Source organism: Salmo trutta, chromosome 19, assembly GCF_901001165.1.
Source record: "Salmo trutta chromosome 19, fSalTru1.1, whole genome shotgun sequence".
Taxonomy (NCBI): Eukaryota; Metazoa; Chordata; class Actinopteri; order Salmoniformes; family Salmonidae; genus Salmo; species Salmo trutta.
In genome coordinates, this window is record NC_042975.1 from 26,067,570 (window position 1) to 26,082,272 (window position 14,703).

Genomic DNA, 14,703 nt, shown 5'->3' on the forward strand with positions numbered 1-14,703 from the left:
AACAGACACATCTCAACATCAACTGTTCAGAGGAGACTGTGAATCAGGCCTTCATGGTCCAATTGCTGGAAAGAAACCACTACTAAAGGAAACCAATAAGACGAAGAGACTTGCTTGGGCCAAGAAACACGAGCAATGGACATTAGACCGGTGGAGTCCAAATGACCGATTTTTGGTTCTAACCATGGTGTCTAAGTGAACGGATGATCTCCGCATGTGTGGTTCCCACCGTGAAGCATGGAGGAGGAGGTGTGATGGTGTGGGGGTGCTTTGCTGGTGACACTGTCTATGATTTATATATAATTCAAGGCACACTTAACCAGCATGGCTACCACAGCATTCTTCAGGGATACGCCATCCCATCTGGTTTGGGCTTAGTGGGACTATCACTTGTTTTCAACAGGACAATGACCCAACACACCTCCAGCCTGTGTAAGGGGTATTTTACCAAGAAGGAGAGTGATGGAGTGATGCATCAGATGACCTGGCCTCCACAATCACCCGATCTCAACCCAGTTGAGATGGTTTGGGATGAGTTGGACCGCAGAGTGAAGGAAAAGCAGCCAACAAGTGCTCAGCATGTGTGGGAACTCCTTCAAGACTGTTGGAAAAGCATTCCTCATGAAGCTGGTTGAGAGAATGCCAAGAGCGTGCAAAGCTGTCATCAAGGCAAATTGTGGCTACTTTGAAGAATCTCAAATATAAAATATATTTTGATTTGTTTAACACTTTTTTGGTTACTACATGAATCCATATGTGTTATTTCATAGTTTGTATGTCTTCACTATTATTCTACAATGTAGAAAATAGTAAAAATAAAGAAAAACCCTTGAATGAGTAGGTGTGTCCAAAATTTTGACTGGTACTGTATATACTATTTTATTTTTAGCTAAACAGGTGGGGCTTGAAACAGGTGGGGCTCTTCGTAACATATCATATGTTCTGCAAATTCGTAAAATATCGTATATTTTGCAAATTCGTAACGAATATCATACAAATTGTAATCACAAATTAATAGACTTCTCAGGTTTACGTACAGAATAATATGAAATGCTCCAAGACGAGGTTGCCCCTAGATGCACCCCCTTTCCCTCTCCACTCCACTCCCGTCCACTCCCCTCCACCACCCTGGGGAAGCGGGGCTGATTTGTGAATTTAACAATTGGTTAAGATCAAGGCAGAAGGCTCCCTTTAACTTCTTTGTCTGGGCCAACTTATCTCTGCCGCTGACCTATAAAATAGATGTGAGGGCCGGCGGTGCGGCGCTCTACTGAGTGCCGACAAACTGACTTTCTCATTTAATGATCTATTCAGCTCTGCCCACTTAGATAAAGATACTCTTGCAAATGAATGTCTTTGCTCCAGGCCATGCCAAGTGTGTATGTGCTGTGTGTGAGTGTGTGTGTGTGTGTGTGTGTGTGTGTGTGTGTGTGTGTGTGTGTGTGTGTGTGTGTGTGTGTGTGTGTGTGTGTGTGTGTGTGTGTGTGTGCAGCCGCACAGGATGCATTAGCTATTAACTGTCTTTATAAATTTCTAACTGATCCTTAGTCATTGGTTGCATATCTCAAAGCGCAGGGTGCTTGGTTATGAAAGTTAATGAGGATAATGTCCACACACAGAACCATTAAGCCATTACTGAGCAGATAACAAAAATGAAATAATTACATTTAATATGAGTATGAATATGAATAGAATTAACATGTCAGTGACACTGACACTGAACCACACACTGACACAGATAAAAGGAAAAGCAGACACAAACCTGTCAATATATCAAGGGATTGACACCCTTCCACAGTCCAGTGTTCATATATCTTGGTAGCACCAGCCCCCAGCTCAGTTAATGACAAACGCAAGGAGCTCTTATCTGCACATCTTGTAACTTAATCCAAGGTCACAGAGCAATAGTTACACAGAGGATTGCATTAAATCTGGAGAGACACGTCTTGTGTTTTCCAATTACACAGATTCCTCATTGGCTAGACATGGTTTATGGGTCCCCACTCCCCATTTCCCTACATACATGCGCTTTGCAAAACAATTGCTGTATTTTCTATGTGATGATTTTAGATATGGTGTGATTGTGACTTGACTTGCCATTTTATTAATTAAATAAATGTAATTATATTTAACCCAATTTCGTTGCCAATTTTCCATTTGTCTTTAGCTGTCAACAACATCATACAGTATCTTCCCTTTCATTTTCTGGTCAATGATTTAGAATGTCTGACAGTACATTATTAGTCATTGGAGATAGTAAATAAGGGTGTATGTATAAAGCAACAACATTCATATATGGAACTACAAAACAAACCATGAGGTCAGAGAAGGACAAAAATGTGACAAGGAGCACTTGTTGCCATACCAACCCCTGGTTTGGTGGGGTAGATAGGTGGAGTTTGTCCTACACCTGAAATAAAAGCTGATCTACAGGTAGCCAAGAACTCATTGAAGGAGTTTTCTTCCTTCTCTCTCCTCTTTGTTCTCACAAACTGTCCTAAATATAATTATGCCAAAGTTCAATGTGCATAAGCAAGGACAATAGAGGAGTGGGGACATTGTGGAACTCTCCAGGAAGGGTATTACAGCAGGTTCATGTTGCAAATTATAACTACTGAGAACAAGTGGAGCCATACACCTGAGAAGGCAACAACACTAAATGTGAGTATACACCTTCCTTGTATTTTTAAGATCTAGAGGGGTAAAAGTAATTTAATGACATAAGACATTCTACAAAAAGTGTTGCTGCCTGCTGAGTTAATTTACAACTTCACATAATTGCTTATTAACCCTGGAAAACAATAAGGAAAAGAATATTCCTAAACTTTCCGTCACAAGGAGCTCTATTTTTGTACTTGCGGTGTCATGCTAACTGGCAAATAAAGAATCTTAGATTTACAAAAATGTAATGGTTTTGCATATAATATTAAAGAGACCCTGTTTGAATGTACAGTGGGGAATACATACAGTATTACACAATATTTAGACATTTGAGGAAATGTTTTTGGCTCAGTAATGTACTGTACATATGTCTACATCAGATGGAGGACATATCTAAAAGGTTAGTCACATATGCTCGTTGTGAAATTAGGTGTGTGGAGATATTTTATCAATCTCCTAATTCCTGGATTAAACCAACTAACTACCGTAGCTCCAGTGAGAATGTTCTTGTTACTGACATTTGTCCAAATGCCAGTTAATGCTTGAACTATTCCTGAACTATGTTACCTACTGTGTCCTAGTTTGTTGCCATTGACTAACATTGTTACTTCTTCCTTTTCAGCCTCACTGCTTGCCATGCAAATAGAGTGACAAACTGCCAACCAAAGAGAACACACTTAAGACCAAGATGACCACCAAGAAGGCAGATTTCCAGCGGAGGATTGTCTCCAAGGATGGACACAACCAAGTGCGCATTGACAACGTGGAGGGCATGGTGAAGCTCTATCTCCACGACATCTGGACCACGGTGGTGGACATGAAGTGGCGCTACAAGCTCACACTGTTCTCCTCCACCTTCGTCATGACCTGGTTCCTCTTCGGCGTAATCTTCTACTTCATCGGCATGGGCAACGGTGACTTCAAGGGTGAGCTGCTGTCCAACCACACGCCGTGCATCATGAATGTTGAGACCCTTACCGGCGCCTTCCTCTTCTCCCTGGAGTCGCAGACCACCATTGGCTACGGTTTCCGCTACATTACCGACGAGTGTCCACTGGCCATCTTCGTCCTTGTGGTCCAGCTGGTCACCACGGGCCTGGCTGAGATTTTCGTGACCGGGGCCTTCCTGGCCAAGCTGGCACGACCCAAGAAGCGGGCCGAGACTATAAAGTTCAGCCAGTCGGCGGTGATCTGCCGGCACGATGGCAAGCTATGTCTGATGGTGCGTGTGGCCAACATGAGGAAAAGCCTGCTGATCCAGTGCCAGCTGATCGGCAAGCTGCTTTCGCCCAACGTGACCGAGGAGGGCGAGAAGACACTGATCCACCAGACAGCTGTGGACTTCTACATGGACTCATGCGGGGAGTGCCCCTTCCTAATCCTGCCCCTCACATTCTATCACGTGTTGGATGAGAGCAGCCCGCTGGCGGGGCTGACCGCTGAGAGGTTGCGGACGCGTGACTTTGAGCTGCTGGTCACCCTCAACGCCACCATGGAGTCCACGGCAGCCACGTGTCAGAGCCGCACATCGTTCGTTCCCCAGGAGATCCTGTGGGGCTACGAGTTCAAGCCCGTGCTCTTCAGCACCCCCAGTGGCCGGTATGTGGCTGACTTTAACTTCTTTGACAAGGTGCAGTTAAGCAGCGACCCGACACTCCTCAGCAACAACACAGAGAAGCTGAAACTGGAGGAGGTGTACAAGAAGGAATAAGGGAGGACACTCAAACATGTTGGACACACTGGTAATAAACATGATCCACTTTAATGGTTGTTTTACCATAGTTATTGTCTATAAACAATTTGGAAATACACCCAGCTAGCAAATTTGGTTCCTTGGAAGTTGTGGGAAAGTATGTTTTTGGTTTCACATTGGTTATGTGAACGAAGCCATATGTTTCCATAAGTTGAACATTTTGCCTGTTCTGGGAATATTTATTTTTAGGTTGCAGGAAGGTCCTGCGAACGTTTTACTCTGGTTCCTTTAAAGTTTTTCTGGGAGGTTTTATTAAACCTAAAATGATAGGTTATTTGGAGGTTTTTGAATAACTTCCTTAAAATGGTCACTGAATGTTTCAATAAGCCTTTTAATAATACTGCTAGCTTATTTTGGGTTAATGTTTTTGAACTCCAAGCATTTCCTTAAGCATTAATCATGCAAACACATGTATTTGTTATTGTGACACAGCATCAGTGGGTTTGTGAACCTATGATCTTCTGTTCTCTATCCATGGTATTAGTCCACTGCGCCATCAGGAAGGAGCTAACATGGCATATTTTTTACACATACAAAGCTGTTAATTTTAGTATGCTCGTACAGACCTCATTTCAAAGGAAACGAGACCTCATTAAGATCAGGTGTGGCCAATTAGTGGCCGGCCAACACACCTGAACACACCTGAACACACTTAACAAGATACAGGCTAGAGAGAGTTTTGTAGATGCTGAGAACAGAATGTATATGTTTTTAAATATCAATCTTAGAACGTTCTCTAAACATTACAAAAGTTTACTTGAGGATTTTTACAGAATGTTTTCTTAACATTCTCTGAACATTTTGAGAACATGACTTTAAATATAACCATGAGGAAGCCTGTAGGAAACATTATGCTGAAGTACTGAAATTCCCACAGAATAACATTGTTTCTTAATGTTCTTGGAACAATTTGAGAATGTGACTTTAAACATGACCATGTGCACCCGCACATTGACTATGTACCGGTAGTACCCCCTGTATATAGTCTCGCTGTTGTTATTTTACTGCTGCTCTTTAATTACTTGTTCCTTTTATTTCTTATTGTTATTCATATTTTTTAAACTGCATTGTTGGTTAGGGGCTTGTAAGTAAGCATTTCACTTTAAGGTCTACACCTGTTGTATTAGGCGCATCTGACTAATACAATTTGATTTGATTTGAGGAACTGTTATGCTGAAGTACTGAAATTCCCACAGAAGAACGTTGTTTCTTAACATTCTCTGAACTATTTGAGAACATTCCCAATGTCAAAGCAGTTGGAGAACGTTTCTAGAACATTACCACCATTAAAATGAAATGTAACCGTGTTTCAACTTTTAGGAAACGTTCTGTTAAAGTAATGAAATACCAAGAAAATAAGTTCCTTAAATGTGCTGAGAATGTTCCAAAGAAACTACCTTGCATCAATCCTAGAAAGTTGTGGGAAGGTTGTTTCTAAAATAAGCATAGGACAACCACGCTCTCAACAAGCTCTAAGAACCATATGGTTCTTAGAACGTTATGTGCTAGCTGGGCACAGTACGTAAATATAAATGTTTGTATAACTCATAAACCTAATGAGTGACTGCTGACAAATTTAGGCAAAAAAAACAATGTTCCTGATCAGTGTGCATCTGGTCAGAGTACATTCATGTGCTGTGTACAGTATATTTGGCATATTGTTTGTATTTACAAGCTTTATAATAGGAGTATATGGACATGCATTCAGAATAAGGACTGCGTCTCAGGTGCTGGTGTTTGTGTAATTGAATTTGTGGCAGTAACTGTTGCTGTACTAGAAAAAATTATGGAGGATTCCAGAAAAACAGATTCAAGATGTTGTTTCTTTTTATCACTCAAGTTGTATATTTTAATGAATTATACATATTTCACTCTAAAGGTATATGGGGATATAACAAAACTAGTTTGAGATAATGGCTGTGTAATGCTTAAAAGCTGTGTTCCATCTGTATCTCTGAATAAACCATTGGCTTTCAAGAATATATGATCCATATACCATAATGAGATTGAAGGGATGTTTGTATCTATAAATAGCTCTATAAAATTCCATTACCCCCATCCCACACTGCTCTACTCCTCATCTCTGTTGTTGTGGCAACACTCAGGGTAGAGCCAATGAGGTTTGTCGTTTGGTTGTTGGCACACATCGACTGTATTGGGTCAAAATAATGGGGGCAACTCCTCTTTACACTGCATGCAGACAGGGCACAATAACACACAATCTTTCACCTTCCAAGACAAGAGAGGACAGCACTTTGGTTGAAGATACTTTATTAGAAATGACACAGTAGAAAATCTATCAAAGTATATCATTTTTATGGTCCCTTTAGTAAACAATCTCAGTATCTCAGTCCTGTTTCTCAGCTTACAAGGCTGGCAGCTTATAAGTGTTCTACCCAAGCCTGCATCCCATAAAATAATACTGAACAGGTCTGAAATGACTTGCCTGGCCGACACAATCCGTTTTATATTAGTATATATAGTTTATGTTGTAAACTGTTTACAGAACATAAAGTTCAAAGGCCACAACTGTTTTTTCATTGTTTACTGCCTTCTTTAGTCTATTTCAATGACTTTTTTGTCACTATATCTATTATAAAAACATTGTCTGTGTCTTTGGCTGGCTGAGATCAACTCGTAGTGTATATATTGCATAAGTTATAAATTTATCATATAAAAAGAAATATAACACTGACTTGTATACTTCAATCTAACAAACGCACAGCGTTCGCGACTCAGAAAAACAATAATACAAAATTGGAACTTTGTAAAATCTCTTCAGCTGAACTGGGAGTTTCTGTGGTAAGTCACTGTGGTCAAGAAAACTCCTCCTTCCTTATAAAAAGATTTGAGGTCACACACAACATTTTACGAATCGTGCTTAATTCCAGTTATTCAAAATTTCCAAAACACAGATGAATTGATTTCAAGGCACTCTCTTTAAGAATAACAGTCAAGTAAAACAATCTTCCCTTTACGTTCAATAATGCCATATGCACTACTATGTAGTATAATAATACTGATAAGACATAAGGCAGTTTATATCCAAAGGAATAATACTTAATTTTTCACATATTTCAGTGTCTTTCATGATCCGCCGTCCTCTCTGATGTTGCCCAACCCTTGGTCACAAACAGTCTGTGAGTCCATGCATGGTCATGTGAATGACCATCTAGCACACATCTACCCAAGGTGTTCCCTGCTGGTGCTTGTTTCACAGTTTACTACAGCCAAGTTTAGTACTTCTCCCTACTTCCTCTGAAGTACACACTCATCTGCGACACCACACCCCTCTCCACACTTACATCTTACTTATCTTGCCTCATCTTTACAGTCTTTGATATGTTTACTTCATTAAATAAGGTCGTTTAATAGTTTAAAAACATATATAATAAGTAACTGTTCATGCAGCTATTGTATTTTTGGGGTATATTTAGCGACCTTTATAAAAAGGACATGATCATGTTATATAGTCCACTGATAACTCCCTTTTAATTCTACTCAAAGACTTATCTTTCACTGTTCTCAGAAGCTACATGTCGCACAATGCCCTTGGTCATAGTAACGTCCACTATTGCCCTTTTTACATTTACAGTTTTCCCTCCTATATCGTCTTATAGCGACATGTCTGTAGCCCTCCTCTTAATCCTTTACAGAACCTTGAGTTCCCTCACCTGCTCATGCCCTAGACACCAGTTACCCTACCTCTACCAAATTTCTTCATTATATATCCTGCCCCTGTTTTTGTTTGGTTCTGACACTATCCAAACAGAAACCCTTTGTGTTTTCCCGTTTCTTCCCGTTTCTTCCTCCAGTTTTAGCGTAGCAAGACGCCCTTCCCTTGGCAGGTCTAATAGTACGTGCCCAGGTGGGAGGGCATGTGAGCACCTGGGTGCCGGGTGTTGGGGTAGATACCTCCGGTGGGGGAGTTCCAGTAGGGGTTGGGGGCAGCAAAGAAGCTGGAGGAGGTGACGGGTAGTGCTTGGGGGTGGGGCGTGACGAAGTTGACCTTCTGCTGGTGTGCATGGTAGGTGCTCATGTAGGACAGATCGGAGGGGTACTTGTACATGGAGGACTCTGGCGGGTGAGGCTGCAGGGCCTGGGCAATGCCGTGGAAGTCAAACTTGTAGGCGTAGCGCTTGCCGTGCACCTTGGTCATGATGTTCTTGTCGTAGTAGTAGCGCAAGGCACGGCTCAGCTTGTCGTAGTTCATGTTGGGCTTGCTCTTCCTCTCGCCCCAGCGCCTCGCCACCTCGTCAGGGTCGGTCATCTTGAACTCGCCATTGGTGCCCTCCCAGGTGATGCAGCCGGAGTTGGTGCTGTCTGACAGGAGCTCCAGCAGGAACTGCCACAACTGGATCTGTCCCGAGCCTGCAGGCAGAAAGGGTGTCAACACAGTTAAAGTTACTAATACAGGCCGGGATTCAAACCGCACTGTCGACATCGCACTGCACTTCACTTTCAAAGGCAATTTCCTTGATGTTCACGATCGCATTCAGGGTAAACGCTGCGGATGTCAGCTCAAGCGTAAATTACCTTTAAAGCTCAAGAGTAGTGCGATGTCGGCGGATTGCGGTTTGTTTGAGTCCCGGCCAACGTCTGGACAGAGACAGGAAGTCAACAGGTGTAACAATTACTTATACAGTTGGCGACAGAGTCAGGGAGTCAATATCGTAACAATTATAATACAGTCTGGACAGAGACAAGGAATCAGCACGTAATCATTTATAATACAGTCTGGAGAGAGACAAGTGGTCATCACCATAACAACTACATACAGACATGTTACAGTCAACACCACAACAACAACTTATTGCAACAGTCACCACCATAACATCTGCTCATATAAATGGTTCCTTTGTTCTAATATTAATTTCTAAAATCGTACATTTTATCTAATGAAGTGATAATCACTCACACCCTCCATAAAACTCACCGGGGTTTGCCAGCCTGCTGCTCGTGGGCCCCAGGATCTGGTAAGGATCTAAGAAGGGAAAAACATTTACATTAGTAGGAGAAAATATTTTATTCAGCTCAATCACCATCTATTTCAGAGTACTGTTCAAGCTAATATCTTACCTAGCTGAGGCCTCTGCTCCTCTGTTTTGGTGACAATGACTGGGGAGGGCTGGGAACCTTGAGGGATAAAGTGTCCAAAATATTAACAGGGGGTTGGGTTGGTTTCCTTGAGGGCAATGTTCCAAGTGTATACAGTGGAGAAATATATTCTTATCTTGAGGTATACAATTTCCTGTTCTCTGATTGTGCCCAGCCTGTTTTGTTTACGTCTAGTCCACAGGCTTGTAAAGAGGTACATTCTTAAATGAATTGTGATGTACGTTGACACATTTCCCAATAGATGAAAAGCAAAGAGAGTGCCATCTTTTGACAAAGGACTGATGTACAGTACATTGTGACTCCTTACCTTTGGTGGAAGACACAGCTTGTGTAGGCCATCCAGATCTTCTGGCTGCTTCATATGCCAGGTCTGTAAAATAACAGTAATGACAAGTCAACCTGCTGCCTGCAGTTATGAACCTTACCCCTAGATGGCGCTATGATAAAAACAAAAACATGATGAGTGAGTGCATTTCAGTGGGTCACCTCATCAGTCTGAGGTAAGAGTGGTTGATTGCCAGAGACTTTCCATAATACAAGGGGCCTAAGCACATAGGCACAACTACTGCAGTCTGGAGTATTATTTTAAGGGCAGAGGATGCTTGTGTTGAATATAAACAAATTAAAGCACCTCTAAAATATTATTTTGATGAACTTCTTCTAAACATACCTTAGTATATGAGTATTTTTGTACAATAATCAAAATGTAGTACTTGTGTGCAAGGCGTGTGGTTCCTTGTTTCTGCTTTACCCATGTACCTTGCTCCTCTAAGTGTAATTGGATGTGCTTACAGTAAGCTCTTATGCCTCATCTACATAAACTTGTAGGAGTGATGAATCACCCACCTGGCCTAGCGGAGACTCTGGGGGAGTTGTCAGTGGGATAAACGGGAGTGTTGGGGAAAATAAAACTTGCACCTCCTGTGAAGAGTGAAAGAGAGGATAATCAATGAATTACGTAAATGATTATGTACCCGTAATGTCACAACTTCTCATGACACATTGACTGAACGTTCCATATCCATGTGGGGAGGGATTTCGTGCAGCACATGGGTAATTACAGCACTATGCATCAACGTTAGACTTTAGCACATGCCTTCATCTACGCTCTACAGCCACAATGCATTACTGCACCAGCATACAGTAACTTCTGCACAACATAACAAAAACACATTAGAAATAATAACAACCAGTATCAGATTAGATGACTTGATGCATAATCTGATAACCATATGAATACAAAAAAGCAGTGTGCATGTACAGTATATAAAAAGTGCACTGTATATACTTGGTGGGCACTGTGTGAGTGTGAGGATACTGTGGTGGCGGGAGCAAAGCCAGAGGTAGAGAAGGGGGGCAGGGGTCTCCTTACCTGTGTTGCGAGCATGCATTAACCGCGGGGAGTTTTGTAAGGCTTTGTCAACATCATCGGAAGTCAAGTGAGGAAGTGGAGCTGAGAAATAAAACATTCTTTTGAAAAAGAGATGAACCAAAAAAAGAAAACAGCTCAAAACAACCTATGATGTGCAAGGAGTGATGCGTTGGGGGGCGTCAGCCATGATAAACACAGACCTTTAGCGATGCACTAAGGTAAGGGCTGCTCTCAGAACTGCCATAGAGGCAACATTCAACAGGCAAGGAGCAGTACAGGGAGATAGCGGGTGAGGAGAGGGAAACGGAGTGGGAAAGAGAGAGCGAGAAAGAGAGAGAGCATGTAAGTGTGGAACACATCGCCATAGCGAGAGGGGAGACAATGGCAGGGAGGACCAACCCAAATAAACAGTTAATCACCCGTGCCCACATTCGTCTGTGAGAATCGCTTTTCCCAATTTTCCCTCCTTCAGAGTAAATTCGGCGAGCGAGTGTACACACAAGGGGGAAAGAGGAGCAGAAACCATTACCAAAAACAAAAGGAGGAGAGGGCATTCTTCCTTTCCCCCCCATCACTAGTGTTTTTTCCAGTCGAAGAGACGTCAAATACAAAGCCAGCCACCGTCAGGGTCTGTGAATAGTGTAGGTGTGCCTACCCACTCCCTTCAGACCATTTTACATCTAAAGCCAAACAAAAATAAATCTTTGGAGACAGATAAGTAGGCCTATTGGCAATTCTCTCTAATCAATTTCAAACTGCCCACAGTATTTAAATGAGGGGGTGGGAACTGTTGATTGCCCTAAAAGGAATGTATAAGAAAAGGTAATTCAAAAGATTTTTGTGAGACGTGTTTCAAGAGAGCTTCAAGCACAAACAACAGCCCAGTTCAGAACGTGGTGGTACACCACTCTAAACTCTGGACTCCTCCAGCTATCTGTCTGTCTGTGTGGTCTGTGTGTCTGGCTTTCTTTCTGTTTTGTTCCTCTCTTTCTCCCATCACTTACCTCATCTGTACATCTGTGGCTAAACCCTACCAAAACCGACACTGATATCAAACAAACAAAACCATTAGCAGTCATCATGAGAAGAGTAATGTTTCATTGGAAAGTTGTCTGCACGATCAAATGGAGCTTGGACTACCCTATTCTTGGAGTGCAGAGAGAGACAGACTATCAAAGATACACATAATCTCAAGAGTCTATACTATGACTATAAACAGATACGTCTCTTAAGATCGGTGTCAATTAGGACTTTGATGTAGTATATCTATTCCTCTTCAAAAACATGTTCATGATTGTATTATTGTTACACTACTGCCACCACTAATCCTACTACTACTACCCAACTACTACTACTGTCACATCTACTGCTAACAATTTAAAAACCGTGTGTGTGTGTGTGTGTGTGTGTGTGCGTGCGTGTGCAAGTGAACGAGCATGTGGACGACATGCACAACAACGTGTGTGTGTAGAGGGGAGGTGAGGTGCAGTGGACAGGAAAGCAGGCCTTGGAGCAGTGAGTCATTCAGCCAAAGCAGCAGAAGCAGCAGCAACAGGGACTCCTTCACCAGGTTGCATTCTAATCTGTAGTCAAGCAAAATAGCTGAGGTCCTCTGGAGTACGTCAGTGAGAGCTCAGTTTGATTCACACTACACACAGACAGGACTACTGAGGCTCGCTACTGGAAGGCTGCAGGATCTGCCTTTTGCCCTAACTTTAACAAGCTATGACTTTTAACAAGCAGACACTTTGTTAAGGGAACAAGTGTATCTTGTATCTCACACTCCCCTTTCTCCTTAATAATCTAGACAAGTCTGGTTCTAGAGAGCCACAGTGTGTACAGGCTTTGCTTTCAGGCCACAATTTAAAGCACCTTAGGCCTGCTTACCTTATAACCCCCCAGGACAAGTTTCCTACCTTACCCCTGGTATCGAGGTAAAGAATGGACCACCAGACAACAGCAGCCCTTCAGTAGTAGCCCTTTGTAGCATTTCTCTTTACCACCTGCCAACGCATTGTGTTGGTCAGCTGGGGAAAAGGGACAGAAGGCGGGAGCACGGAGAGGGAGGAGAGGAGAGAAGGATGATGAGGAGGAGAAGGAAGATACTAGACTCACTCTCTCTGAGGTAGTGCAGGTGGGAGAGCAGGATCTCTGCGTTGTAGCTGAGTGTGAGCCTCTGGAAGTCCTCCTTGCTCATCTTGCACAGGTCCTTGCCGTCCATGTTGTGGAAGAGAGCCACGTCCACGTCCAGCAAGCCATACTCCTTAACTGCCCACTCCAGCCACTGGCGCACATGCTCCGTGGACCAGAGTGTGGGATCTGCAAGGCCATGGACACAACATAGGAAGGGGATGTGTTAACACTATGGAAGGGGGTGTGTTAACACTATGGAAGGGGATGTGTTAACACTGTGGAAGGGGATGTGTTAACACTATGGAAGGGGATGTGTTAACACTATGGAAGGGGATGTGTTAACACTATGGAAGGGGATGTGTTAACACTATGGAAGGGGATGTGTTAACACTATGGAAGGGGGTGTGTTAACATTATGGAAGGGGGTGTGTTAACACTATGGAAGGGGGTGTGTTAACACTATGGAAGGGGATGTGTCTATGGAAGGGGGTGTGTTAACACTATGGAAGGGGGTGTGTTAACACTATGGAAGGGGATGTGTTAACACTATGGAAGGGGGTGTGTTAACACTATGGAAGGGGATGTGTTAACACTATGGAAGGGGATGTGTTAACACTATGGAAGGGGATGTGTTAACACTATGGAAGGGGGTGTGTTAACACTATGGAAGGGGGTGTGTTAACACTATGGAAGGGGATGTGTTAACACTATGGAAGGGGGTGTGTTAACACTATGGAAGGGGGTGTGTTAACACTATGGAAGGGGATGTGTTAACACTATGGAAGAGGATGTGTTAACACTATGGAAGGGGGTGTGTTAACATTATGGAAGGGGGTGTGTTAACACTATGGAAGGGGGTGTGTTAACACTATGGAAGGGGATGTGTTAACACTATGGAAGGGGATGTGTTAACACTATGGAAGGGGATGTGTTAACACTATGGAAGGGGATGTGTTAACACTATGGAAGGGGATGTGTTATAACACTGTGGAAGGGGATGTGTTAACACTATGGAAGGGGATGTGTTAACACTATGGAAGGGGATGTGTTAACACTATGGAAGGGGATGTATTAACACTATGGAAGGGGATGTGTTAACACTATGGAAGGGGATGTGTTAACACTATGGAAGGGGATGTGTTAACACTATGGAAGGGGATGTGTTAACACTGTGGAAGGGGATGTGTTAACACTATGGAAGGGGATGTGTTAACACTATGGAAGGGGATGTGTTAACACTATGGAAGGGGATGTGTTAACACTATGGAAGGGGATGTGTTAACACTATGGAAGGGGATGTGTTAACACTATGGAAGGGGTAAGATGCAGCGAGTAGCAACATGTAACTGGAGCAACTTATCCCACCACAGAGAAAGGAGAATGGAAACTCTCATAGTAAATGCTCACGTTTATACTTAGTTATTTTCTTACAGTTCATACTTACTCTCATTCTTTATATGATAATAGTTGAGAATACATTTGCAATGAAACTGGTTTTAACAACCAACATTTTGTAAATAAATGTTAATTTGTGCAAATACAGTTCATTTACATGAGTACTGTGTTTAGAACGATGACATTCTCTTTCCCAGAGATAAGACCACTGTTACAAAACACACACACACCTAACAAACTTAACAGGATCCAAAAAACAGCTGACAGGTAC

At 42.5% G+C, this 14,703-nt stretch overlaps 2 protein-coding genes across 7 annotated transcripts in view; one reads left to right on the forward strand and one right to left on the reverse strand.

Annotated features, from left to right (window-relative positions):
• The first annotated feature begins 2,209 nt into the window (after positions 1-2,209).
• LOC115154231 (ATP-sensitive inward rectifier potassium channel 15) lies at positions 2,210-4,685 on the forward strand. Its single transcript, XM_029700244.1, has 2 exons — positions 2,210-2,661; positions 3,284-4,685. The coding sequence occupies exon 2, from the start codon at positions 3,350-3,352 to the stop codon at positions 4,370-4,372; it is 1,023 nt and encodes a 340-aa protein (XP_029556104.1). The 5' UTR covers positions 2,210-2,661; positions 3,284-3,349; the 3' UTR covers positions 4,373-4,685.
• A 1,983-nt stretch (positions 4,686-6,668) lies between these two features.
• The window catches only part of LOC115154232 (transcriptional regulator Erg), a 77,088-nt gene continuing 69,053 nt past the window's right edge, over positions 6,669-14,703 (reverse strand). For 3 of the 6 annotated variants that reach the window (XM_029700246.1, XM_029700248.1, XM_029700247.1), the window contains 8 exons: positions 13,020-13,223; positions 10,905-10,985; positions 10,379-10,453; positions 9,840-9,902; positions 9,494-9,550; positions 9,351-9,398; positions 8,951-9,013; positions 6,669-8,785 (listed from right to left, as the gene is read on the reverse strand). In XM_029700246.1, the coding sequence (XP_029556106.1) occupies positions 8,265-8,785; positions 8,951-9,013; positions 9,351-9,398; positions 9,494-9,550; positions 9,840-9,902; positions 10,379-10,453; positions 10,905-10,985; positions 13,020-13,223 (1,112 nt within the window). In that variant the 3' untranslated portion in view covers positions 6,669-8,264. The remainder of the gene's footprint in view (positions 8,786-8,950; positions 9,014-9,350; positions 9,399-9,493; positions 9,551-9,839; positions 9,903-10,378; positions 10,454-10,904; positions 10,986-13,019; positions 13,224-14,703) is intronic. The other 3 variants (XM_029700249.1, XM_029700251.1, XM_029700250.1) reach the window with 2 other exon arrangements.